Genomic DNA, 24,023 nt, shown 5'->3' with positions numbered 1-24,023 from the left:
TTTTCGCATCGCTGGGCGGTTTGCGGTTGTGTCTGTGATAAATACTGCAGCATTCGCATGTGCGTTCCGGAGTTCAATAACCTTGTGTCAGTCGTTTATGAACAGGTTCTTTTAGCTTCATAATCTCTTTCGTCAAGTCACCAGACTGGCTATATCAGTTTAATGGATCCTCTTAGCATCACAGCCGGTGTGATCGCTATCATTCAGACGGCCAACCAAGCTCTTTCGCTATGCTTGACCCTTCGTACTGCACTAAAGGATTCCCCTTCCGGATTAACAAGAACAATTGATGAGGTAAGAAACTTGAGAAATATCTTTGAAGCGCTTCAACTGGGACTCGACGGGAAGACGGACACACTGGCAGGGGCGGACGTCGGTGTCGTTTACGAAAAAGTACGAGGCTCTATAAGTGGCATCTTGCCACATAGCCAAGCTATCCTAGATGAGCTGGAACAACGATTGAGCAGCCCGCTACCTGCTGCATCAGCACCAGTCTCAGCTATAAGCAGAGTAAGTGCTGCTGCTCGCTGGTATTTGATTGAGCCAGAAGTCAAGTCCTGCTTGGATCGGCTCGAGAAATGCAAGACTCGTCTCATTCTTGCCTTATCAGTACACCAATCGTAAGTCTTTAAAAACGGCCAACTTTGAAGATATGACTATATCTAAGGTTGACAGAACACTCCTTCTCGAAATACGTGCGACTACAATTACTTGGCATTCCAGGTTAGAGGCATCAAATTCCCGCATCGAGGATAAATTAAACGCGATGAGTGCTTCGAAACCAGGTTAGTCTTCGTCTCTTGAAAGCGAACAAAGTGCCTGTTGTAACACGTAAAGAAGCAGAAGATCGCGATATTTTCAAGTGGCTGTCATCGATAACATTTCGACCGAGCCACCTTGACGCAGTGAGGCAACATCAAGTGGGTACAAGTAACTGGGTGTCCGCTTGCGATGAGTTCAAGAAGTGGTATCGAGGCGATACTCGATTGCTATGGCTGAATGGTGCTCGTAAGTGTCTCATATCCTGCCACGGGATCGAAGAAGTAAATCAACGGTGGAAATACTCATGCCTTTGATAGCTGGCACCGGAAAGACTCAATTATTGTAAGCTTGGGATCACCGGGTTTAGGAAATAGCTCTGACTTTATGATCCTGGTATAGCGCTTATCTCGTTGAGTACCTGATCACCGACACATCCGAATCCTCGGAACACTCTCTTGTCGCGTATACATACTGTGATTTCCGAAAGTCGGAATCTCTTGAACCTTGCAACATTCTTGGCTCTATCGTCGCACAATGCTGCATGGAGACTGGCTCGATACCTGACGCAATTCGAGGTGCATTCAAGGCATCTCAATCTGCTGGTCATGAGGCGTCCCCGTCACTGACGTTACTCAAAGAATCATTATCAGAAATGCTTCAAACCCGAAAGATCTTCATTCTGATCGACGGACTAGATGAGAGCAAAATGTCAATCGAGCTGGGCGATATCATTCGCAGCATCTATATTAGAGATTCGCATTCACACGCCAGGGTTCTTGTGACAGGACGCAAGACGGAGAGCTTGGAGCAAGTCTTCAACGACGCGTTGCAACTTCAACTGCATGAGCACAGGCAAGAGATCCGCGAGGATATTCAAGTATATGTCAGGAGTCAACTTCAGAAGAATAGACACCTTCAATGGCTACCTTCAGAAATCAAGCAGCATATATCGGATGCCTTGGCGGCAGACTCGAACCCAATGTTCGTAAACGTCTGATTATATATGGTCAGGGCGACTAGAATGTTGACGCATATATAGGTTTCGTTGGGCTCAATGCCAACTAGATGCTATCGCGCCCCTTCGCTCAGTCAAAGCTATACGCCAAGCTCTTACCCAGCTTCCCTCGGGCCTCGAAGCCACTTACAGAAAGATACTTCTAGGGGTTCCCCAATACGCTTGTCAAACGATGAGAAGCGCTCTAGAATGGATTAGTTTCTCTTTGATGCCGCTCACACTTACTGAACTTTATGAAGTCCTCGCTGTTGAACCTGGCACCTTTTACCTGGACTCTGAAGCTCGATTATCCAAGCCTATGGACATCATTTTTCTAGGCAACTCCCTTTTTGAACTATCGCCAACGGGGCATGTCCGTCTATCGCATCTCTCTGTACGAGACTATCTTGTATCTCCGAAATATGGAAGCGATACAAGTGTTGATCACTTTTGCTTTACTATGCAAGACTCGCATCGCAACCTTGCTTTGATATGCCTTACCTATCTCATGCTGAGGGACTTTTATGATGGGCCAGCCAGGACTGCGGAGAGCTATACCCAGAGGTTGCAGCAATATCCGTTCCTCAAATACGCGGCGAGTGCATGGCCGTATCATGCGAACTTGGCCTTCGCTTATTATTCCAGGGATTCACAGAACGAAGACAAGGCAGGATATGACGACTTACTTAAACTTGTGCTGGAATTCTTCAATTTCCGCCACAGAGCAAATTTTATGGCCTGGGTCCAAATTCTAAATGCGACCTATAATTTCAAATGGGACATTTATCCTCGCCATGCCACACCTTTATACTACGCTGCCTCCTTTGGGCTGAATTGCGTAGTTGAAAAGCTCATATCGAGCTCAGAATTCAACCCAAATGACCTTGATGCTCCAGGATCACGTTATGGTGGTACACCAGTTCATGCCGCTGCGTATCGGCAACACACCTCAACGTTGCAACTTCTTCTGAACGCTGGGGCGAACGCTGCGAAAGCAGACTTCAATGGCGTTACACCGCTACATTCAGCTGCGGCAATTGGGGATCTAGATATTCTTCGAATACTTTTGGATGACCCTTGCTCAGGCGAGATGGCAAACGCAGAGGATCACGCAGGCGAAACACCCTATGACTGGGCTCAACGAGCGTCGCAGACACTGGCGGCCGACATGTTGAGAGCGAGATCTCATCTGCGTCTCGAATCTCCTCAGGGACCAGGAGCATCACCTAAGGCCTTGGCGTATGAACAGGAGGTTGACGTTTACGCTGAGGATACGGAACGTAGCGAATTGGAGGCAGAACAGTCAGTCTCGCCGCGTTTAGGGCCAATCTCACCGAATCAGCCCGTCGGCTACTTTCCAGATTTTTACAGCAAGAGATCTGGCATGGACTCGTCAGTCATCTTAGCAGTGAGTACAGGTAAGAGTGAATTATAGTATTGCCTTTCCTGGGTGGAATACTATTAGAAGTAGAGGTCTGGTTTCCTTGGTAGGACTCTTGTTACGGTCTAAATATTATAATATAACGTAAGTATAAAAGGAAAAAGCAGCGCTAGATCAAGGATATTGTTGAATCTTTTCCAAGCCAGGATCTTTCAGAGGTAGTAAGGAATTTTAAATGTTGTCGCGGAGGCTGGCTATTGTAGATATACATTATGGTAGCTCGATATCTAGGAGTTATGAAGAATTTCCACTGTCTCTAACCCCATCTTCTGTTCTAAGAACCGCCCCTCGCTAAAGAGAGACAAAGCAGGCTCAAACAGCAGCAAAGTACTTAGCAAATGAATACGTGCCTCTGAGACTTCAATTATTTAATAAAAAGGAACTTAAAACAGGGAGATTTTACCCCAAGATTATATCCTTATCTATAGTTCAGATCATTTAGTTGACAGTCAGTCCTGAACTAGCGAGGTTGGGGGTCTTCACTATCTGGGCTAATTGAACGAGAAGACAGTTAATTGTTGTCCAGATCGTTAACTATCTGATGTAAGAAGATTCTGCGAAGAATGTTAGATTCTTCGATTGGATATTTCCTCTCCAACGTCCTTGCAATGCACCAAAACATCAAGTCATTTTATTTTCTGCCAATGACTTAATAAATATCACCCTCTTATTACTCCCCATTCAATCCATGCCCTTAGAACTGTGTCCCGTAGCTCTAGCTGTTGCTCCTTTGTTAAAGCAGGTTGTTGACACCCTCGTCTCATCCTTGATTCTTCAGTCTCATCAAGAGAGTAACCTTCACCTATCTTAGAAGCAAAGGTAAAAGAGCGGACCTCAGCGTTAGCCCAATCAGTTGCTACAACACTCATTAGCATCAGTACTTATAATTACAGTACTAACAATCACACACCTTGAGGATTAATGGCATTAACCCAATCATCTGTCAGAAAGTGTAAGAAACAACCATGTGAAATCACTACAATTTCAGCTTCAGGTCTTTCGCTCAACCATTGTCGGGCCAGCTGAGCCCTCTCTAGGAGGCAAGCCGCAGTTGGGGCCCATTTTCCCTGCTTTATCATGGAGCTAAATCAGATAGATCTCTAGAACGAAATGTTCGGAATTGAGGTTACATACCTTGAGGTACCAGTCTGGCTCAATAAGGCTGAAATCTACAGGCAGACTATTGAACCTGGCTTTAATATCAGGAAGACGACTGCCAGTATCACAGATCAGATCACTTGCTTCCTGCACCTCTGCCCAAGCCAGAACTTGCATGCCGGCTTTGAGCTTTGATGGGAACGCCAATAGAGCAGTCTGAATGGTACGTCGGAGTGGTGATGATACGATAAGCTCAATGTTGGCCAGTTCAGGCCTGCTGGTCAGAGCCTGTGCTTGTTCCTCCCCAAGAGGGGTCAATTCGGGGTCGGGTAGATCATGGTTCGCGTAGCTGAGGTTGTGAACGCCCTGTCCATGGCGCACGCAGTGGATAACCGGTAGCATGATGTGAGTGTGTCTTCTCAAATAGCTTGCGTTGGGAGACTGGTTGAAAGTTCAAAGATATGGTTAGAACACTGATGTCTTGTCACAATGTTGTTTAAGTACGCACATGAGGCCCTTCATTTGGTAGGTATCAGCTAAATATAGTATCTGCGGGAAGCGGGGTTTTGTTGGTATTAACCAACGAATTCCCCGCTGAGGTGGGTCACCGATCCAGGAAGATCATGATAAGAACTGCATATTAAGGAAATTTGTGGGATGTGGAGAATTTCCACTTGTATAAGAATACTGTTGGGCTAACTACTCATATAAACTGATGTACTTGTAACAATCCCTCAATTTACGTTTGTTTCTCCGCGACCGACCTATATCCCTAGCGACCAACAACCCGAAACAACCCGAATAGCTCTTCTTTTTGATAAGGAGGGCGATTGCTTTGACCATTAGTCAACTATAAGGTGGCGCTTTCCAATGCCATACCGTCGGCCAAATGGAGACTTTCCATCAGAACGGCAATGTTGGGCATCAAAGGCCACCAGATGATGTGCGATGGTGGGCCTTCCGCATAAGAGAAGAGGCAGCTAGCGCGACATGCAATCAACAAATAACTGTAACAATGACAACACCGGTAGAAGTCCGATTGGGCTAATGCTATCTCTCACTTTGAGCAACAGCACTTAAGTGAGGAAATGCCTCGCGGGGCGAGGTGGTTGCAAATTCATATTCTTCATCCAATGCTCTTCTGGTTCAGCAGTTTCTTCACATACAGTAGACATAACCCGGAAAGGCAACTAACCCTGACTAAGCCGTTGGAATTGGCCAGCCAGAATGAAAGCAAATTCCAAAGGCGCCGATCTTTTGCGCTCATCTGGCTCATACTTCTGGAGGATCTATGACACCAATATGGGTGTCCATTAGCTGGTGTCGAGCGTCTCGCTCTCATGGTATCTTCTCCAGAATATCGATTCCCATCAGCCAGGGCTCCCTTCGATGTAACTTAATAAAAGCCAGTAGTATTTCGCGATCTGATAAGCCTTCATAAATGCGGGATAGAAAGATTTTATCATGAGCTCAACGGCTTAAGTCTTATTAATCGAGCCGGCCATCAGGTAAGTAAATGTTACCATAACGAGGGAAAAGGTTGAAGTCTCCATCATACAGTATTTCTTTTTCTGCTGGACCGCGGAGGGATGTCTGCAGCGCAAACTTGGGCTCAAGCCTCAGCGCGGCGGTGATACGGGCCAGTCAAGTACGAGCTCCACGCGAAGCGTGGCACCGTCATGTAACCTTTAGGTATGGGCATGCCTGAGGGAGATAGAGACTACAGTATTACCACAGAGTGGAAAGCGTTCTGCGATGATCTCTCTCGGCCTTGCAAGCATACGACTACCTGCAGGCCCGGGAGAACCACGTAAAACACTGCAGCAACTGCAATAGCCATCCAGACAAGGGTGATGGCAATTACGGTAATAAGACTTATTTCTGCTTAGGTTGACAGGTGATTCTGCCAGGGACTCCGGTTCATGATATCGTAGATTAAATTGCTGCTGCGTTTCAGTGGGTAGAGTGGTGAATTATTTACATTCAATTTCTTTCATGTTATTGTGACTCTTAGCGTTCTCTGAATCCAGCAATGCAGTACTGCTTTGGGTAATATGGACCGCTATGTACGGAGTGTGCGATAGGTAATGTGCTAAGTTGGGGCGCAGCAACACATAAGCTGCAGCTTTAGAGGACATACACCACCCGTGTAGCGCATGATATTTCCAATTTCGATCAGAAACTCTATATGTGACAGTAAGACCTAATAGGCCAATCCAAGTGAATTAACCCGCACTGCAGGGATCAACGGCACAACTATAGGGTTAAGCTTATCTTCGGAGAGATGGATTACACCGCAAAATCTGCATCGATGCTCGTTCATTCTTTATTAACCGCTAGCCAGGAAGGAGGGCGGAAAGTCATATGCCCTCAGCCCCCTGTCTGCCCACGCGGAATTACCGCTCACGTAATCGACTCGCATGGCGGCATGAAGGAATCAGGAAGCTATGGACGCTGAGAGAAGGTCCAAGCCACAAGTTAGAGGGAGCTGACATGGTTCTCGTAAGTATATAACACCTCGCGGGGAAACCACCATTGAATCTCAGAAGATATTACCAACGCCTTTTATCCTCACTTAATCAAAATCGTTCCAATCTCTCTTACTTATCTAATCTCTCACTACCATGCGTGTATCTAACTACATACTACTGTTGACTGCTGTGTTGACCCCACAAGCCACTGCAGCCCCAAGCTCTAACGAAAGCTCGACTTATCCCCCTGTAGTTGATCTAGGCTATGTAAGTACACTTTAAACATCCCCGTAACCCCCTTGTACTTCATGATCGGAAAACTGAGAGTAAATTCGTTAAGGAACTCCACCGCGCCATCTGGCATAACCTCGACACCGACCTCTACAAATTCCAAAACGTCCGCTACGGCCGGTCCCCCACCGGTAAACTCCGCTTCCGCGCCCCTCGACCCCCTCTTGAGAACCGCACGGTTGTTCAGACCGGCGCCGGAACACGCATATGCCCGCAAGGCCAGCCCCAATGGCAGGCCAAGACGCTAATGGCCATCGGCAAGTACTCAAACCCGACAGTGCCCTTTACCTTGGAGGGCTGGGTCGAGGCAATCGAGAATGGGACGGTGCCGCCGGGGAATATCAATGCAAATGCAACTGAGGACTGTCTGTTGCTGGATGTATATGTTCCCAGGAAGGTGCTCAAGGCAGCGGGAACGGGGGATCAGCAGGGTGTGCCGGTGCTTGTATTCGTGAGTTGCATCTCTCTTTTGTTATCATAAGAAATGGACTGACAGGAGTTTTGATGTGAACAGATCCATGGCGGCGGCGGCGTCTTCGGCTCTAAAGACGGCTCTGGGCCCACCCTCTTTGAACCCTCGGGCATCCTGGCACAGGCCCAATCTGCCTTTAACCAGGACTTCGTCTTCGTCACCCTCAACTACCGTCTCGGCGCCTTTGGCTGGCTTAACAGTGCTGAGGTGCTTGCCGACGGTGACGCCAACGCGGCCCTCCTTGACCAGCGCTTCGCCCTCCAGTGGGTTCAGGATAATATTCACTTGTTCGGCGGGTCCAAAGACCGCGTGACGATTATGGGAGAGTCTGGGGGTGCAAGCTCGGCTCTTCGTCACTTGATTGCTGCTAGTGAGGATCAGAACCAGCAGGGTGCTTCGTGTATGCCGACGAAGAAACTGTTCCAGCAGGTTATCTTGCAGAGTCCGGCTGATGTGCCCGTGGCGACCAGCAACCCAGATGAGCTCTATGACGGGTTCCTCTCCATCCTCCAAGCTGGCAACCTAGATGCTGTCAGGTCTATGTCCTCCGCTGCCGTCATCGCCGCCAACGCCGCCCAGGTCGCGGCCTTTCCCCACACAAACTATGTTCATGCCCCCATCGTCGACTCAGACACCTCGTTCGGTCCCGTGATCGAATCCTTGCAGGAAGGCAAGTTCGATAAATCAGTGAAAGTGATGGCCGCGCACAACATCTTCGAGGGCGGGTTCTTCTTTGATCCGAGTGTAAAGACAGATGCCAACTTTGATAAGTGGTTGGAGAGGTCGTTCCCGGGGCTGGATGTGAAGCAGAGGCAGGAGTTGACGAAGGAAATCTATCCACCTGTGTACGATGGGTCGGCGGGGTATTTGGACATGAATACCAGACAAATGAGAGTGTGGGGTGAGTCGGCCATTGACTGTGCCTTCAACGCCATCAGCCAGGCTACTAAGGACAAGAGCTACGCTTGTAAGTCAGCCGCACTGCACAACAGAACATCGCTAACCCAACCTTTAGACGAATTTGGTGTCTCCCCTGGTTTCCACATTCAGGACCTCTCCTACACCTTCGGCACTCCCGCCACCGCCATGCGCCCGTCTCAAAAGTCTCTTCAACTCGCCATCGCCAGCTTTGTCCTGAAGGGTGTGCCAGTCCTGGAGAACGGGAAGGAGTTCCCCATCTTCGGTGACGAGGGTCTACTGGTAAATATTACAGCTGCTGGAGCTATTTCTTCAGTGCCGAATAGTGTCAATCAGACCAGGTGTAAGTGGTGGACGTCAATTGCTCAATCGGTTTAGTATATATAAGCCGCTTCTGGTATAGATTAGCTGATCAGTTATCATATACTGTTCTTTTTATTTATACTAGGCTTTTAGGCAGTCTACATATGTAGGAAATGTCAAAGCATCGAGTGCTTCAACCTCACTAACGACTCCAAAGGGTCGATTCCCCCGTAGCACCCACCTTCAACAAACAATGTTGCAGTTGGGTTCAAGAGCTCAAGTATCACAACAGCTGTATAGCTTGAGACTGCCTGATGCCATAGAACACCACCTGAAACATATGGCCAGTAAAAAGAGTTGTATGTCTGGCAAGGTTAACATTACCATAACAATAGCCTTTGAAATGCAGTAGTCTACTTAAAAGGGAAGTAAATACACTGCTAATGCTAGCCGCTATGAGCTAGAGAGAAGAATCCCAATCCCTAAAGACTTAATAAGTATAAGCCACCACTTTCCGAGTCGCCTTTTATCATGGAATTGACTATGATAACGATGCTTTTTGTGGCTGACGTCCCGGTCTTTGTGGAGTTCGCTAAGCATATCGTTAATCACGGTTATTGCATCGACTCTAATCTCTCTTCCTTATGGTTATCTGGCTGGCATGGCCATCCAGATTGCGTCTGGTCTCAATCAACACAACATCCCCCCCGAGACTATTGTTCTGCTATATTTTGAAAAGTCGCAATGATGATAATCGCTTGACTTGGCGTTTTGAAGGCTGGCGGAGCATTTATTGCCGGATCTGGACGCCCAACCCTAATTACATCTCGACCGGGACATCAAAACGGATTTGCCTTAAGAGATAGTAAAGGTGATTTTTCCAATAATTAATTAACTCTAAGCTTTGAGAGTCTTCCCAATTCATAAGCAACCTGTAATTACGGGTAAGAACAAGGGATGAATGTTAACATATAAAAACGAGGTAAACCTGTTTTTGACTAGAACTATCGAACAATCATCATACCTGAAATAGTTCATCAGTGTATCTAGAGGTAGATTTCATTAGTAGCTATTGCTTTCATTTGTTCTTGAACGATGTAGATACTCTTATCAAAGATTATGAGGTCTCGCAGAAGGAATCAGATAGCAGGCCGATAATATTAGGCATCAAAGGCCACCAAATAATTGGTTCTTTGGCGTCGTATTCGTCATCCTTGCTATTGCTTGCTGCATGTTGGAGGCCCACTAAGCGCTCTATGCGCTCGTGGAAGATCTCCTAATCATTACGGACGATAAGCAGAGGTAGGTCAGGGAGTGAGGGACTTGAAGAGAGCGCCTGGCTAACAAAATTAAAGGCCTTTGACTATCCTCAGATTCTTTATAGTCGAAATCTTAGTCTTTGTTCCAACAACCCCATCCTTCACTCACCAGTTTTAGCCTACCAAAAGCTTACCATGAGTCAATCTATACTAATTTGCCCAGACCGGATTCACAAGATTGAACAGCTTCGCGAGAGAAACACTGCTACTTACCTGACCTACCCCAATTGGTTGCCGTCGGAGATCAAGGGTCTGAAAAGTCATCCCTCCTAGAAAGTTTGACTAGGATACCATTTACTCGTGGCCCAGAGCTTTACACTCGTTATGCAACCCAGATTACTCACCGTTGCAATGCCATGTCTCGTATTGCTATCAGTATCATTCCAGGACCAACTGCTCCAGTCGAGGACAGAGAGAACTCGAGAGTTTTACTAAGGAAGTGCATTTGGACTCGACAGCTCAACGATGAGTTTCCGGACATCTTAAATGAGATAAAGACAACGTTAAGTGCCTTGGAAATCCGATGCTAATCTTTGGGTCACAGGTGAATGCACTTATGGGGATCAAAACGCCCAGAAACCCAGGTGGTATCAGTACATTCACCGAAGACGTGTTGAAGATTGAGAGATGTGGACCAGACGAAGATTACTTGACGGTGATCGATGTTCCTGGAATCTTTCGTAACACAACCCAAGGAGTCACTACAGATAAAGACCGTCAGTTAGTCGAAAGGATGGTCAAGAATTACATTCGCGACAGTCGCACAGTAATCTTGGCTATTCTCCCATGTAATGTTGATATTGCCACTCAGGAAATTCTGGCATTTGCTGAAGAGGTCGACCCAACTGGCGAGCGCACACTGGGTATTCTCACGAAGCCCGATTTTCTCAAAGAACGAAGTGCGAAAGCCGTCGTCTGCGACCTGGTCCTGAGTAAGCGGCGACCTCTCACTCTTGGTTGTTATGTCGTCAGGAGTCGTGGCGGCGACGAGGAAGATTCTGACGGGGATGCCGATTTGCTACACCGTGAAGACACATTCAAAGATGAACCTTGGACCTCTCTGCCAGGCCACAAAACTGGGATCAAGGCCCTACGAGTGTGCCTGCAAGACCTTCTTGGTCAGATCGCTGACAAGGCATTCCCCAAACTTCGATCCGAAACGCGTCGCAAGCTCACTGAGAAGCAAGAAGAGCTGGCGAGTCTTGGACCTGCACGCCAGACAGGACGACAACAGCAGCAGTTTCTAGTCAGCGTTGTGAGCAACTTTCAGAACATTGTGATAGCAGCATTGGATGCCGACTACTCAAAAAACCAAGCGTTCGCCGACGATAACTTACGTCTCATCACGGAGGTCATTAACAGAACCGATGAATTTGCTGTCGACTTCGAAGCTTATGCACACACTTACAGCTTTCAATCGATATATCGGAAAAAGACTTCCTCACTTGAAATTCCCCCACCAGACCTTCCACTTTTTGAAAATGAGGAGGATGAAGAAATTGATGAGAAGTCGTCTACCCACTGTGATCTTGATGTATATCCAGACCTAGAGGGTATCTTGACAAAAGACCGGACTTCACATCAACCATCGACAGGGATCATGCCTTAGATCACTCAAATGCATCGACGTTCTCGAGGTGTCGAACTAGGTACTTTTGGACCACAAGTTCTATCAAGTGCGTTTCAAGAACAGTCTATCTATTGGCAGAAGATGGCTACTGTATACTTCAGTAAAGTCATCTTGTCTGTCCACAAGTTCATACTGGGAGCCCTTGGGAAAGTCTGTCATGAAAGTCGCATTCTCGATGAGCTCATATCTGGGTTGATGCGTGACCTCCTTGTCAGGTACAAGGATGGCATGAACCGAGCTATCCACTTGGTTGATATCGAGAGACACAAAAAGCCTTACACGCTTAATCACTATTTCAACGAGAACTTGCAGAAAGCACGGAAAGATCGAATTGATAAAGTTGTGAAAGAAAAGGCTTGGAGTGATGGGAATACTGGCCACCAGGTTGTGAAGCTTGATGATATTTCATCAGTGGTAAACAACCATAGCAATGCCCAGCATACATCAGAAGAGATACACGACATTCTTCAGGCTTACTATAAAGTGGCACGCAAGCGCTTCGTCGATAACATTTACCACCAGGCCGTTGATCACTGCCTCCTTTCAGGCCCATCAAGTCCTTTAACTCTATTTTGTGAACAGTGGGTGCTAGACCTGAGTGATGAGAAGCTACAATTGATTGCGAGTGAGTCCCGCGCGACTCAGGAAAGGCGTCAAACCCTACAGACAGCGCTACAGGACTTAGCAGAAGCTATAGAGATTTTAGGTTGATAATAGGATAGTAACTTCTTGAATAATAATAGGTCATATATATATTAAGAGTTCATACTTAAAGTTAGGAAAAGTATAATATTATATACTATATAGTATCGTTAATTTTAAGGAGTAAACGTTAACATACTGCTTTAACTTTCACCATTCTTATATCTGATCCCTGATCCAAATTGCCTACTATAAACCTGCAATTCGAACCTATTGCCTTGCTATTAAAAGACTTTTGTCAAGACGAGCCCCTCGAGTTGCAAAGAACTAGGCATAGAGTTAAGGAATGGCATGGGCTGGCTGCCTTTCTGGACTCTTGACACTTGTCCTAGTCCAAGAGTCTTAGCAAACTGTTATATAACAGGTAGCTCTAGACAATTGAAAAAGAGAAAAAGGCAAAGAAAGACTGAGGAAGGCAGAGTAAGAAAATTGAATCTAATAGTTCTGCTTTTCTTCTATCAAGTAAGCTGCCCATCGTCAAGTCCTTCCAAGAATCAACTACCAAAAACATGAAACTAGTTATAACCTGATACTTAATCTGCTTCCCTCTTCTTTCTTTTCTGGCCTTGGTGACCCTCGTCCATATGACGTTTCAAATTATCCTGTCTTGTGTATACCTTGCCGCATTCAGGGCATGTTCCGCCTATAGGATGGTAATTGGTTTGCTTAGCCCACGGTCTATGATTATTCCATACATGGCGCCGAATCTGCTTTTCCTCGCTAGCGTCTCCCCAAGAACAGTCACTCTTGGGGCATGATCTGTGTTGTGCCATATGCTGGCTGAAAACAAAGGATGCTATTGATCAGCATGTGTCCAGCAATGCCGAGAAGGACCCTCGTCCGGGATGATGGCAAAAATGGTCACTTACTCGTGTTCTTCTTTGTCGGCAGCTTTATGTTTGCAATCTTTCCAATTACAGGCGAGTCGCGGTTTTTTTCCTACCAGATCAGTTGACTTGTCGGAGAAATCCTGTGTGTCGACTGGAGGGGGGTTCGCCGGCCCAGACCGATCTGCGGAATTATTGGATTGCCGGACTATTGCATCGCCAGATGGCTCAAACACCTTTTGCATCGTATCTTCAGCGGTGACCATGGGTCGCTGGTTGCTCGATTGCAAATCACCAATTGCTCATGCGTCATGGGATGGTGCAAGCAGCTGAAACCGTAGATGCTCTGGCGTCGCAGGCTGCATCAACAGGCTTGGATCAATCGCGCCGTGGTCCTGATCAGAGGTTGAATTTGCGTAGTCAGGTAGAGGAACGATTGCCTGGAGTGCCACAGAGTCCAGGCACTGTGATTCTCTGTATTGCCCTTGATCCTGTGTTGGTGCATCACCTCCGCTCAAGGGCGGATTTTGGGCACCATGTCGAAATGGGTGATTCAGCATGGAAAGAGATACCTTTCGCAAGTTTTGACTTGGGGATGGTAAGTCACCAAGAACCAAGAGTATCTGCTCCCGATATAGTGATAATTCAAAGCTTTACAATTGTAACTGTTAATGCTGGAAGATGGCCAAAGGACAGATGTTGATGTGAGTGGGGAACGTTATCAGAAGAAGTCCTAACGATACAAAGGTACATGCTGGAGGCCGGGCACGTAGACCCCTGCAACATCCATGAGTGGCTCTTAGTCTCCTCAATGACGCCCCATAATTGTCCCCGGCCTGCACCATGATTTTTGTACCTAGCTTGTAGAAGGGGCTCTGTGTACCCATCTGCAACCATATCGTTATGCAACCCCCAGCTTCACTGTTGGTTAATATGAATACAACGTCACAAAACGGTGCCATCACTGGCGAGACTCACAAGCGCTTTGTTAAAGTAGCAACCCTACTGTCTCTAATTGACCCGGTCCGAGGTGAACCGACAGTACATAGTCTCGACATGCACCCGCATGAAAATGCGCGAAAAATGGAAAGTCTTCAAAAGAAATTCCTCGATTCATTCGCTCTAATCTCTTCAACTTCTGCCAAAAGCGGCGAGACAGCTTCAGCTGTGTGTATGGAACAAGGGCATCCCACAGGAACAGTCTTGCGACTTGCTCGCAACCTTGGTGTACCTCAACAGTTACTTCAGTCTCTAAATGACGTATTGGATGACCTTACTGCTGCCTATTCCCCAGGTATGTAACAATGCTCGCCACCTAAACCGCTACAGCATGACTGACACGCAAGGCACAGAACTGCCAATTCAGCAGAAAGAACATCAACTCCTACTCAAGATTGTCGATCTTACACGCCTGAGAATTGAAAGCATTTTGCATAGACTTCGTGATCCAAAAACTCAACAGTGCACTGAGAAAGTGGTCGACAACCTGAAAAAGGACACTGCCTTCTGCGACGACCCGGAAAAGGCCGGCTTCGTGACCTGGATGGAACGTCTTCCGGTTCTGATGTCTCTTGAACCCAACGCTGATTCTGCCGTTTTGGTTCCTTACATTAAGTGGGCATCGCGGGCGAAATGGGTCTACTCTGAGCATCTTGAGGCATTATTCTGCCCAGGTGAAGAGGAATTACCGGACTGGGTCTTTCAGATATACAAGCTTGGTCGATACTTTGCAGCAGCTAAAGCGATGATCAAATTGGCGATCAAGCAGCCGTTCCTTTTTACATCGATTCATATTGAAGTGATCAATGCCCCAGACCAAGAACGTTTCACCTTGGGAAACGATTTAGCAGCGTTGAAGACAGTACTGCAGAAGCTCACCGATGTCGACCATGACAAGCTCATGTCTCAGCTAGGCCAAATATGGCTCACCGAGGACCCTGAGCTACGATTCCGCCAGGCTTGCCGTTTGACATTGACAGTACATGCAGAGATGCAAATACTCGGTTTTTATGACCACCATCCTAAACTGACGCCTCGACTTGCTTTCATGGGAACGAGTAAGAAGACCTGCTTCTTGTGTCATCGCTTCATGTCCCGCCACCCACTGCAAATGAGCGCATCAGCAAGTCACCAGAAGCTGTATCCATCGTGGAACCCTGCTCCGTGCTTCATATCCAATGTGCGCAAACGCCATAAAACACTACTTTGGGAGCTCAGCAGACATTTGGAAGAAACTACTGCTCGCGATCTCGAAACAAGGTTGGGAATTCGTCGCCGGAAAAATCTAGATTCAACAGCAGGTCCATCGCTTACAACATCTGGAAGTACTGCTTCAGATTGGTGGACTAGTGGATTGGCACATCCTAACAACATACTGGACCTGGATCCTTCTGTTTAATGCCATCCTCTCAGATGTTGACCTCACTAGTTTTTCTTTTATAAATGTAAAAAGTTCTTTTTAAGTTTGTAAATCTCTTAATAATTTTATTTCAATTTTTAAGCTCTAAGTCTCTGAATTCCAGACTACTTGCTAGCGCCTGTGAACCAGCCGTCACAAGTCACCCTTTACACTATCACCAAGAGTAATCGGTACGGTAGGGTGAATAAGAACATCTTTCTGAGCGGTTTTGGGACCAGCATCTCAATCGTAGTGTCCCATCTTGTCGTCAATAAATCCGTAGTCCGATATCCTTTATCTTATCTGTTCACTCCCACATAATGCATGAACTCATTTCGAGTCTTACTCTTATGCTTGAAACATCCCAACATGCAGCTTGTCAGAGTCGTGGCACTGGTCTTCTCAACGCCGCGCATCACCATGCACAGGTGACTAGACTCCATGATGACGGCCACACCTTGAGGCTTGAGGGTGTCCATAATGGCATGAGCGACTTGCTTCGTCAGGCGCTCCTGAATCTGTAAGCGACGAGAGAATATCTCAGCGACTCGAGGAAGCTTTGAGAGGCCAATGACGGTATCAGAGGGGATATAACCAATGTGCATCTAGAAGAGAGGATTAGCCGGCATATCCCAGAGTCCAGTATATAGCATGTATCCGGGGAAAGGGGAGCTTTCCTTTCCTGTAAAGGGCACAAGATGGTGCTCACAAAGGCTACATATGTCAATACCTTTCACAATGACCATCTCGTTATCGCCTTCATGGAATAGCGCGTTATTCACAACATTTTCCACACTGGCATGGTAGCCTTTGGTCAAGAACAGCAATGCCTTGGCATAACGCGAAGGTGTATTCAGGAGGCCGTCACGTTCAGGATCCTCACCGATGCACTCCAACAAAGTTCGCACAGCACCTTGCATCTTTTCTAGGAGTAAGGCGGCCTGTTCTGGACTGTCTCCTTGGACAGTTCTAGTATTTGTCGCTGCGCAGTCCAAGTATTAGTCAATGCAAAGAAATACGACACTATACACCCAAGACGACTCAGTAAAAAGTGAGACCATAGTAACTTACAAGAATCTCCACAATCGGTCAATGGGCCGGGCGACTTCTTGGACTGATTGGGGGCACACAAAATTGCAATATCAGCAGTAGCCCCAAGGCTGTCGAGCTTGTGCCTTTTCCGGCTTTTGTGCCCATCTTGCGATAAATTGTCGCTGATTAGGGAAGAGACAGTGTCATCGTTGGGCTCTCGCTTCTTAGAGAGGACGCTACCGTTTTTTGAACTAGCCATGTGAACTGATAGACCGGCATGGAACAATGGCGTGAGGCAAGGTATTTCATGAAAGAAATTCTGTCGCAATTTGGCCTGAAAGTCCGCGACCAGAAAGGCTTGGAAACGAAGACAAAAGAACCTGATCTTACGATAGGGTTACTTCTCAACTAAGTAAACGTGTGGATAAAGGAACTCGGGGGTATATATACCATTATGGCTTATCATCTCACCTGCTCTCTATCAAATAGAGTGCATTCACAACCATATATGCCTCTTTTTTCGCCACATCAGCTTTGAGGCTGGCCTATGCATGTACCACTGTTTATGCATTAAAGACAAATTAAAGTTATCTGAGCCGACACATATGTGAGTATTTGCCTACATAACCCCTTCTCCGCACCAGATATTTTGTTGCATTTCTGCTGGAGGCCGGCTAATGCTGGAGGCCGGCTGCTTGTGTGTCGTGTGTGGCACCATACAACTCATATGATCACTATCTATCTCGGATCAAATTACTCCATGCTTACGGGTCATATGTATAGTTCCGGTTATGACTTTGATGGTTTCGTCTGCATGGACACGATGAAATGCGGGATGTCGAACACTCCAGAGCTAATGTCGTTTTGTGCTACTGGATGTGCATTTCAATCTTGGCAGCTTTTACTATAATATATTCACTCAATTCGTAAAGGTTTAAGTCGAGTTACTACATTCTCCTGGGATTTGGCGGCAGTGAAGGGTCCCTCTCCATCGATTGCTTTCTCACCATCCCGTGTAGAATTGGATTTCAGTTTTGCATTACGTATAACCTATCGATGTGGTGCACAATACATGGATATATATATTGCACTTTTGTCTTGCAGTGAGGATCTTGAACCCAAATGCTTCAGCACAGCTTCTTATAACAGCCTAATACAATCATACCATGTATTGCGAGCATACCCGGATTTCTGTCGTACATGATAGGCCATGCGGGAGGCCGGCCGAACCAGTTTTTTTCTCGCGCAAGGTGACCCGTAAGCTCTTCCACGCACCATGCGGTAAACGTGGTCGTCGTTGATAGGGAGAGCTGGAACCCCTTCGCATGATGAGGGAGCTGACGTGGCCAAATATTAACGTTGCCAAGATAACATAACGTTTACGCTACGTCAAGAATTCCACCCACTTTCTAACGAGGACTTGGTCATCTCAACAACTCCCGGAGCGAATATTTCACTGATAAGAGAACGCATAACACTAAGAGTAAGGTGATTTGACTGGTCGGTCAAAGGTCGATATATACTCTTCGATAAACGCAAGATTCTGACGCTTCTATCACACCCCATATCGAGGCAGATGAGAAGCGACAACAGCCTGGCAGTTACACAATTCAGCTAAATCCAATCACCTTCCATACGCAATCATTCTCTATTATCTCTACCAACACAGCAGAGGGAAAGCTGATATGGCCACTCTCGACACCCTGAAGCAAAGCCTTAGGCAGGCAGCGAGTGCGACAGCATCGCACGCAACGCAGCCGTTGTCCCACGTGCAGTACAGTGCCGGTTTCGACGTCTTTATGCAAGGCGCGGAATCGATGACATACCATAACTTCATTGTCCCTCAACTCTCTTCGCTCCTAGACCGTTTACTGAAATCGCGGGGCCATATCTCGGTGCTAGAAATTGGACCCGGCCCAAAGAGCGTTTTTGGATACTTGCCCTATTATACCAGGCGCAAAGTCAGGAGATATGTTGCGTTCGAGCCTAACGACTTGTTTGCCATCAGGCTAGATGAATGGCTTCACCCCACCTCAGGTACAAAGCCACCTCTACCATGTCTGGAACGCGGCCCCGATATCCATCAGATGCCGTTCGCACCAGACAACGACAACAAAAACACAAGGGGCGGTACCAGCTTCGGAACAACTGATGGTGGGAAGTTCGATATCGTCATGTTCTGCCATAGCATGTACGGCATGAAACCTAAACGCAGATTTATCGAACAAGCACTGAAATCACTTGACGAACACCCAGAACCGGGATTAGTGGTAGTATTCCATCGTGACAGGGACTTGAACCTTGACGGCTTGGTGTGTCATCACACGGCGTCTTTCCCCACCGGGGTGGTTCGGGTAGCAACCGACGATGAGACACTGGACCGATTTAGTTCTTTCATCGCGGGCTTTGCCTTCCGAGATGCGAAAATGGACCAAGCTATTCGGGGCGAATGGCGTAAGCTGTGCCACGCACTTGGTCGTCGCGAAAAAGGATACCCCGACCATCTCTTGTTCAGTTCGCCCAACGTCATGATAACTTTTACCAAACATGCAATTGCATTGCCGGACTTGATGGCGCAGATGCCATTGGTGAATAAAGACAGGAGAATTAAAAACCAGGAGGCCCGCCTGCACCGTCCCGCATCGATTGTTAAGCCGACACGGATTCAGCACATCCAGCAGTGCGTGAAATGGGCCCTTGAACAAAACGTTGGCGTTACTGTCATAGGCGGAAGCCATAGCGGCCAGTGTCTTTGGCCCAACGTCGTCGCCATTGACATGAGTGCTTTTGATCAAGTACACACGGTAATAGCTGAGAGTGAGGGAGGACAAACCAATGTCGATTCTAAGTCCCTGGTTGTCGCGGAGGCTGGCTGTAATGCCGGAGAGATTATCCGCAAGACAATGGCAGTAGGCTTGACAGTACCGCTGGGAGCCCGCCCCAGTGTAGGCTCAGGGCTATGGCTGCAGGGCGGTATTGGACACTTGGCCAGGTTGCATGGGCTTGCGTGCGACGCTATCGTGGGCGCCGTGATGGTCAGCGTTGCCTCTGGTCAAGTACTAGCCGTCGGTCGCGTGCCGAACAAATATCGACCAGCCGATGCAGTGCAGTCAGAAGTTGAAAGTGATTTGTTATGGGCTTTGAAAGGCGCAGGCACAAACTTTGGCATCGTTGTCAGCGTTGTCTTTGAAACTCATGCGGCCCGAACGTATTCCGTCCGAAACTGGAGCATCCCCCTAAAAGGCGGTCATGAAGCGCGGCTCAAGCTTCACGAAATCGATCAATGTACCAGGACGCTCTCCGGACACTGTTCTGCGGATGCTTATTTGTATTCCAACAACGCGCAGATGCATCTTGGCGTTACGTTGATCGAATCTGCTACGACTAAAGTGCCTCCCCAATCGCATACGCTCATAGGCTCAGCACTGGGACCGGAGGATAATCTCAACACCGTTGATGGCGTCGGCCTATTCGAAACTGAGATGTACATATCCGGTATGCACGGTGGACATGGTGGTGGCAAGACGTCCTCTTTCAAGCGGTGCTTATTTTTGAAACATACTGGGGCCGTGGATATCGCAAACATCTTAGTAGCGGCCATAGAGACTCGTCCGTCTCCCCTCTGTTATCTTCATTTGCTCCAAGGGGGTGGGGCTGTCAGCGATGTGGCCGATCATGCTACCGCTTTTGGGTGTCGAGACTGGGACTTTGCCTGCGTGATAACTGCTGTCTGGCCTCGTGACCAAGGCGGGACTGAAGTTGCTCTGAGTGCCATGCAATGGGTGTATAGCGTCGCCAGTGACTTATTGCCCTTGAGCAGCGGAGCTTACGGTGCTGACCTCGGGCCAGACCCTAGAGACGCGGCGCTGGCGGCCAAGGCCTTCGGACAGAACGGACCGCGGCTGGCCTGGCTCAAGCAGAGCCTAGACCCGCGCAACGTTCTGGCTTACGCCTGTCCGCTCCCGAAACCGCCAATGAAACAGAAGCTAATTATTCTTGCTACGGGAGAAAGCGGCGCTGGTAAAGACTACTGCGCTGATGTTTGGGTCTCCATGTTTACTAGATGTGCCTACACACACTGCAAGGCACGCAAGGTGAGCATCAGCGATGCCACCAAGCGAGAGTACGCAGCAGCTACTGGCGCAGACTTGGATGCTCTGTTGGGCGATCGCACTTATAAGGAACAACATAGGCCAGCATTGACAGCATTCTTCAAGGAACAGATGCGTCAGCAACCTCGACTGCCCGTGAAGCACTTCCTGAATGCGGTGTCCGACGCTGCAGATATGGATGTACTAGTAATCACTGGGATGAGAGATGAGGCGCCGACTGCAACGTTGTCGCATTTAGTTCCAAACAGCAGATTGCTTGACATTCGTGTCACAGCTAGTGAAGAGACGAGACAAGCTCGCCGGAAGTGCCCTGTCAATGATAATGATCAACATGACAACCATTGCAAGAATGACGATTGTGGCAGCAATGGTAGTAATTCTGAGTCGAATTCGACCAAATTTGACTATCGCCACAGTCTCGTCTTTGACAATGAAGCAACTGGGGATGCCGTGGCCAGAAGGTTTGCGGATAAATACCTCCTTCCCCTCATTCATAAGGACTTGGAGCGACTAGCTAATATGGTGGTCCCTGTGCCTGATTTCCCGCGCCCAGGCATTGAATTCCGACATGTACTAAACATCGCCCAGCAGCAGGGCGGGTTGGCTTTGTGCACTTCTCTGCTACGAACTCAGTTCAAAGGTGACTGGGCCAAAATCGGTGCCGTAGCCTGTTGTGAAGCGGGGGGCTTCGTGTATGCATCGGCATTGGCTCAGCAAGTTGACGTCCCCTTGGCGCTGATCCGCGAAACTGGGAAGCTTCCCCCACCCACCATTTTTGTCGAAAAGCCTTTGTCACATATCTCGGGCTCAAGATCTGATGATTCAAGAGGGAAGAGAATTGAGATGAGTCAGGATGTGATTCCTAGGGGCTCATCGGTGGTGGTAATAGACGACGTACTTGCCACGGGAAAGACGCTTTGTGCAGTGCTTCAACTGTTAGCTAAAGCAGGCATTAGTAACGAGAATATCAGCATCATGGTCGTAGCTGAATTTCCAGTTCACCACGGCCGGGAACTCCTGTATCATCGTGGCTTTGGTGGTATCAGTATTGAAAGCCTTTTAGTCTTTCAAGGGGTCTAGCTGGAGATAGAAACCCGAGATCTCGATGGTGCAGAGCTTCAACAGCCGCTTCATAACACGAATTAGTCAAGATCATTGGAAAGAAACCTTAGGTTGCTATCACGGACTGCTCCGTTTCCCCACTGATGAATCAAGGCTTAATGATGACTCGCGAGGGCCTAGATAGACCGGTCTTGTGCAAGTAGGCCTTTTTCGATTCTTAAGAAGCCGCAAAGCTTAACGTCCTGAGTATCAAGTCTACGCATTCCATCAGGTCCTAATTGAGCCTGCATTTGCCTTACCAGACCCGGATATTTCGCGATCTGTTGCAGAGCTGTACGAAGAGACATAGTACCTTCTCATTGAGCAACCGCGCTCGTATTTGCCCAGTCAATCGAGAATGGGCAAGTTGCCATCATGGGCTTCGGACTATAGCCAGGTGTATTGTTCTCCAGGCCACTGGATGGACCTTGTTGAAGGATCTATTTCAAAAGACCAGATTTCTGAACGCATCCTACGACAGCTGAAACTTCGTGCACCTTATCTGGATGTCGTCGTGGCGCTTTTAGGCCGAATATCCGATAAAGACCAGACAAATGTATAAAATTTCAAGCCAGGTTCAGCATGATACAGCACTGCGATGCTATGAGACAATGTATGGCTGGGTGAAGTCAATTGTCGGTCTTGAAGCCCCATTGGCCTACGATATGCAAGCCGAGAATACTGCATTCCTTCCGAAGGTCACCATTGGTATTCTAGACACAACATGCCCCACCAGGGCCATGACGCGCGGCTTGAGGCTGTTTGGCTAACTGCTTTGGCCACACTTGTCGCCCTCAGAGGAAACCCAACCGACTCAATCATCTCTGCAAGACGAAATACCGGATCTGTCTATCGGCTTCGATGAGAAAAAAGCGCTTGATATACGGTCGTCTGATTCGGAACTGGCATTCACGGGCCACATACTTGAGGCCACCAAGTGCCTAAGCGCACCAACGTCTAGCAAACCTACATAGGAAACATTCTCTGAAATAGCTACCCTCCCTCGGGAAGGAGGCAACCTCCTGATGAAGCAGAATGTCATAGGTGAGCAGGCAGTGGAGATCATGCTCCACACCCTCAGTTGTGGCTCCCTGAGTGCCAAGTCAGCTGCAGCCGCCGAAGACCCGAGCGGACTATCAACTTAAAATAGCACACTTATCAAAGCCATTCCGGGCAGTATACCAGCTACCCACACAATTGCCACGCCGACGGCGCATTACAGGGCAAGGGAAATTAGGTCTTGTATCAGAAGGCACCAGGACCAGTGATCGCCTTGTAATCTTCAGTAGCTACTTATTCCCTTATTTGCTCCAAGGGCATTTAACTAAAGACAGCATATCAGGCTGAGGATACTACTACTAGTCGATATATAATAGCTAAGTTATATTTAAAACCTTATAGTATATAAGCTAGATATCAGTTAGGATTATATATAAATATTAATGTTATATTTACTTTAATTAATTATAAATAATATTATAAATTAAATTTTAAAAAAAGGAAATAATAATAAATAAAATATAACTTTTATATAAAAACTACTATTTAATAGATTATATTATATTTTTAATTATATTTATATATTCTTAAAAGTTTTATATATTAAATTTATAAATAGAAATAAAAACATTTTACGAATCTTTAAGATTATATTTAATATAAGTCATTAATAATATACTTAATATAAAGGTTAGTCTTAAATGTCTTTGCCTAAGATGACTGTAGCTTATAGAGCCATTCTTAATAAGATACAAGGGGTACATTGATTAAGATTATACCTACTAATTGTAATTAAGCCACAGCAGCTGCAGTCAGTAATCAATTTAAGAGATCCCTTAAACAGCCTGTAGCTATAGGGCTGTTATAGAGTAACTTCCCTATCTCTCTTATCTCTCTTGTATACCCATGTACTAGACAGGGATTAGCGATTGTGGCGTAAGTTATCTTGGGCAAAGACTTGTGAGACCGACCTCCGTAGCTATAAGTAAAACAAAGTAATTCTTAATTTAAGTTTGACTTAACCCTTTTCAACCTAGGAATAAAAAGTCTAGACTATCTTATCACTGACTTGAAGTCTCTGAGTCATTGAATAAATGTTTTGAATCAGCTACGTTTACTCTTATTTGTCTTACAAAATGTTATAATATAAAGC

At 47.0% G+C, this 24,023-nt stretch overlaps 7 protein-coding genes across 7 annotated transcripts; 5 read left to right on the top strand and 2 right to left on the bottom strand.

Annotated features, from left to right (window-relative positions):
• Positions 1 to 162: 162 nt before the first annotated feature.
• FVEG_13997 (hypothetical protein) lies at positions 163 to 3,191 on the top strand (the record flags this gene model as incomplete). The annotated part of the gene is made up of 6 exons (XM_018903335.1): positions 163 to 620; positions 676 to 785; positions 838 to 1,008; positions 1,080 to 1,104; positions 1,162 to 1,743; positions 1,802 to 3,191. The coding sequence occupies 6 exons, from the start codon at positions 163 to 165 to the stop codon at positions 3,189 to 3,191; spliced, it is 2,736 nt and encodes a 911-aa protein (XP_018762436.1).
• A 512-nt stretch (positions 3,192 to 3,703) lies between these two features.
• FVEG_13996 (hypothetical protein) lies at positions 3,704 to 4,791 on the bottom strand. The gene is made up of 3 exons (XM_018903334.1): positions 4,332 to 4,791; positions 4,108 to 4,280; positions 3,704 to 4,053 (listed from the first exon to the last, which is right to left on the bottom strand). Exons 1-2 carry the CDS (start codon positions 4,695 to 4,697, stop codon positions 4,188 to 4,190), a joined length of 459 nt encoding a protein of 152 aa, XP_018762435.1. The 5' UTR covers positions 4,698 to 4,791; the 3' UTR covers positions 3,704 to 4,053; positions 4,108 to 4,187.
• Positions 4,792 to 6,919: 2,128 nt separating this feature from the next.
• On the top strand, positions 6,920 to 8,825 carry FVEG_13995 (hypothetical protein; the record flags this gene model as incomplete). Its single annotated transcript, XM_018903333.1, has 4 exons — positions 6,920 to 7,033; positions 7,107 to 7,508; positions 7,572 to 8,496; positions 8,545 to 8,825. 4 exons carry the CDS (start codon positions 6,920 to 6,922, stop codon positions 8,823 to 8,825), a joined length of 1,722 nt encoding a protein of 573 aa, XP_018762434.1.
• Positions 8,826 to 10,625: 1,800 nt separating this feature from the next.
• FVEG_13994 (hypothetical protein) lies at positions 10,626 to 12,410 on the top strand (the record flags this gene model as incomplete). The annotated part of the gene is made up of 2 exons (XM_018903332.1): positions 10,626 to 11,603; positions 11,679 to 12,410. 2 exons carry the CDS (start codon positions 10,626 to 10,628, stop codon positions 12,408 to 12,410), a joined length of 1,710 nt encoding a protein of 569 aa, XP_018762433.1.
• A 1,751-nt stretch (positions 12,411 to 14,161) lies between these two features.
• On the top strand, positions 14,162 to 15,626 carry FVEG_13993 (hypothetical protein; the record flags this gene model as incomplete). The annotated part of the gene is made up of 2 exons (XM_018903331.1): positions 14,162 to 14,522; positions 14,581 to 15,626. 2 exons carry the CDS (start codon positions 14,162 to 14,164, stop codon positions 15,624 to 15,626), a joined length of 1,407 nt encoding a protein of 468 aa, XP_018762432.1.
• A 299-nt stretch (positions 15,627 to 15,925) lies between these two features.
• On the bottom strand, positions 15,926 to 16,917 carry FVEG_13992 (GTP cyclohydrolase I; the record flags this gene model as incomplete). The annotated part of the gene is made up of 3 exons (XM_018903330.1): positions 15,926 to 16,231; positions 16,364 to 16,608; positions 16,698 to 16,917. The coding sequence occupies 3 exons, from the start codon at positions 16,915 to 16,917 to the stop codon at positions 15,926 to 15,928; spliced, it is 771 nt and encodes a 256-aa protein (XP_018762431.1).
• Positions 16,918 to 18,343: 1,426 nt separating this feature from the next.
• On the top strand, positions 18,344 to 21,850 carry FVEG_13991 (hypothetical protein; the record flags this gene model as incomplete). The annotated part of the gene is made up of 1 exon (XM_018903329.1): positions 18,344 to 21,850. One exon carries the CDS (start codon positions 18,344 to 18,346, stop codon positions 21,848 to 21,850), a length of 3,507 nt encoding a protein of 1,168 aa, XP_018762430.1.
• Between the last annotated feature and the right edge of the window lie 2,173 nt (positions 21,851 to 24,023).

This window comes from Fusarium verticillioides, genomic scaffold (assembly GCF_000149555.1).
Source record: "Fusarium verticillioides 7600 supercont3.26 genomic scaffold, whole genome shotgun sequence".
NCBI classification, from domain to species: domain Eukaryota; kingdom Fungi; phylum Ascomycota; class Sordariomycetes; order Hypocreales; family Nectriaceae; genus Fusarium; species Fusarium verticillioides.
This window is presented reverse-complemented; position numbering and strand designations above follow the sequence as displayed.

Coding starts and splice junctions, on each gene's coding strand:
- FVEG_13996 (XM_018903334.1), bottom strand. CDS start 4,697: ATGCTACCGGTTATCCACTGCGTGCGCCATGGACAGGGCGTTCACAAC. Junction 4,281..4,331: donor AGCCAGACTGGTACCTCAAG/GTATGTAACCTC, acceptor TATCTGATTTAG/CTCCATGATAAAGCAGGGAA.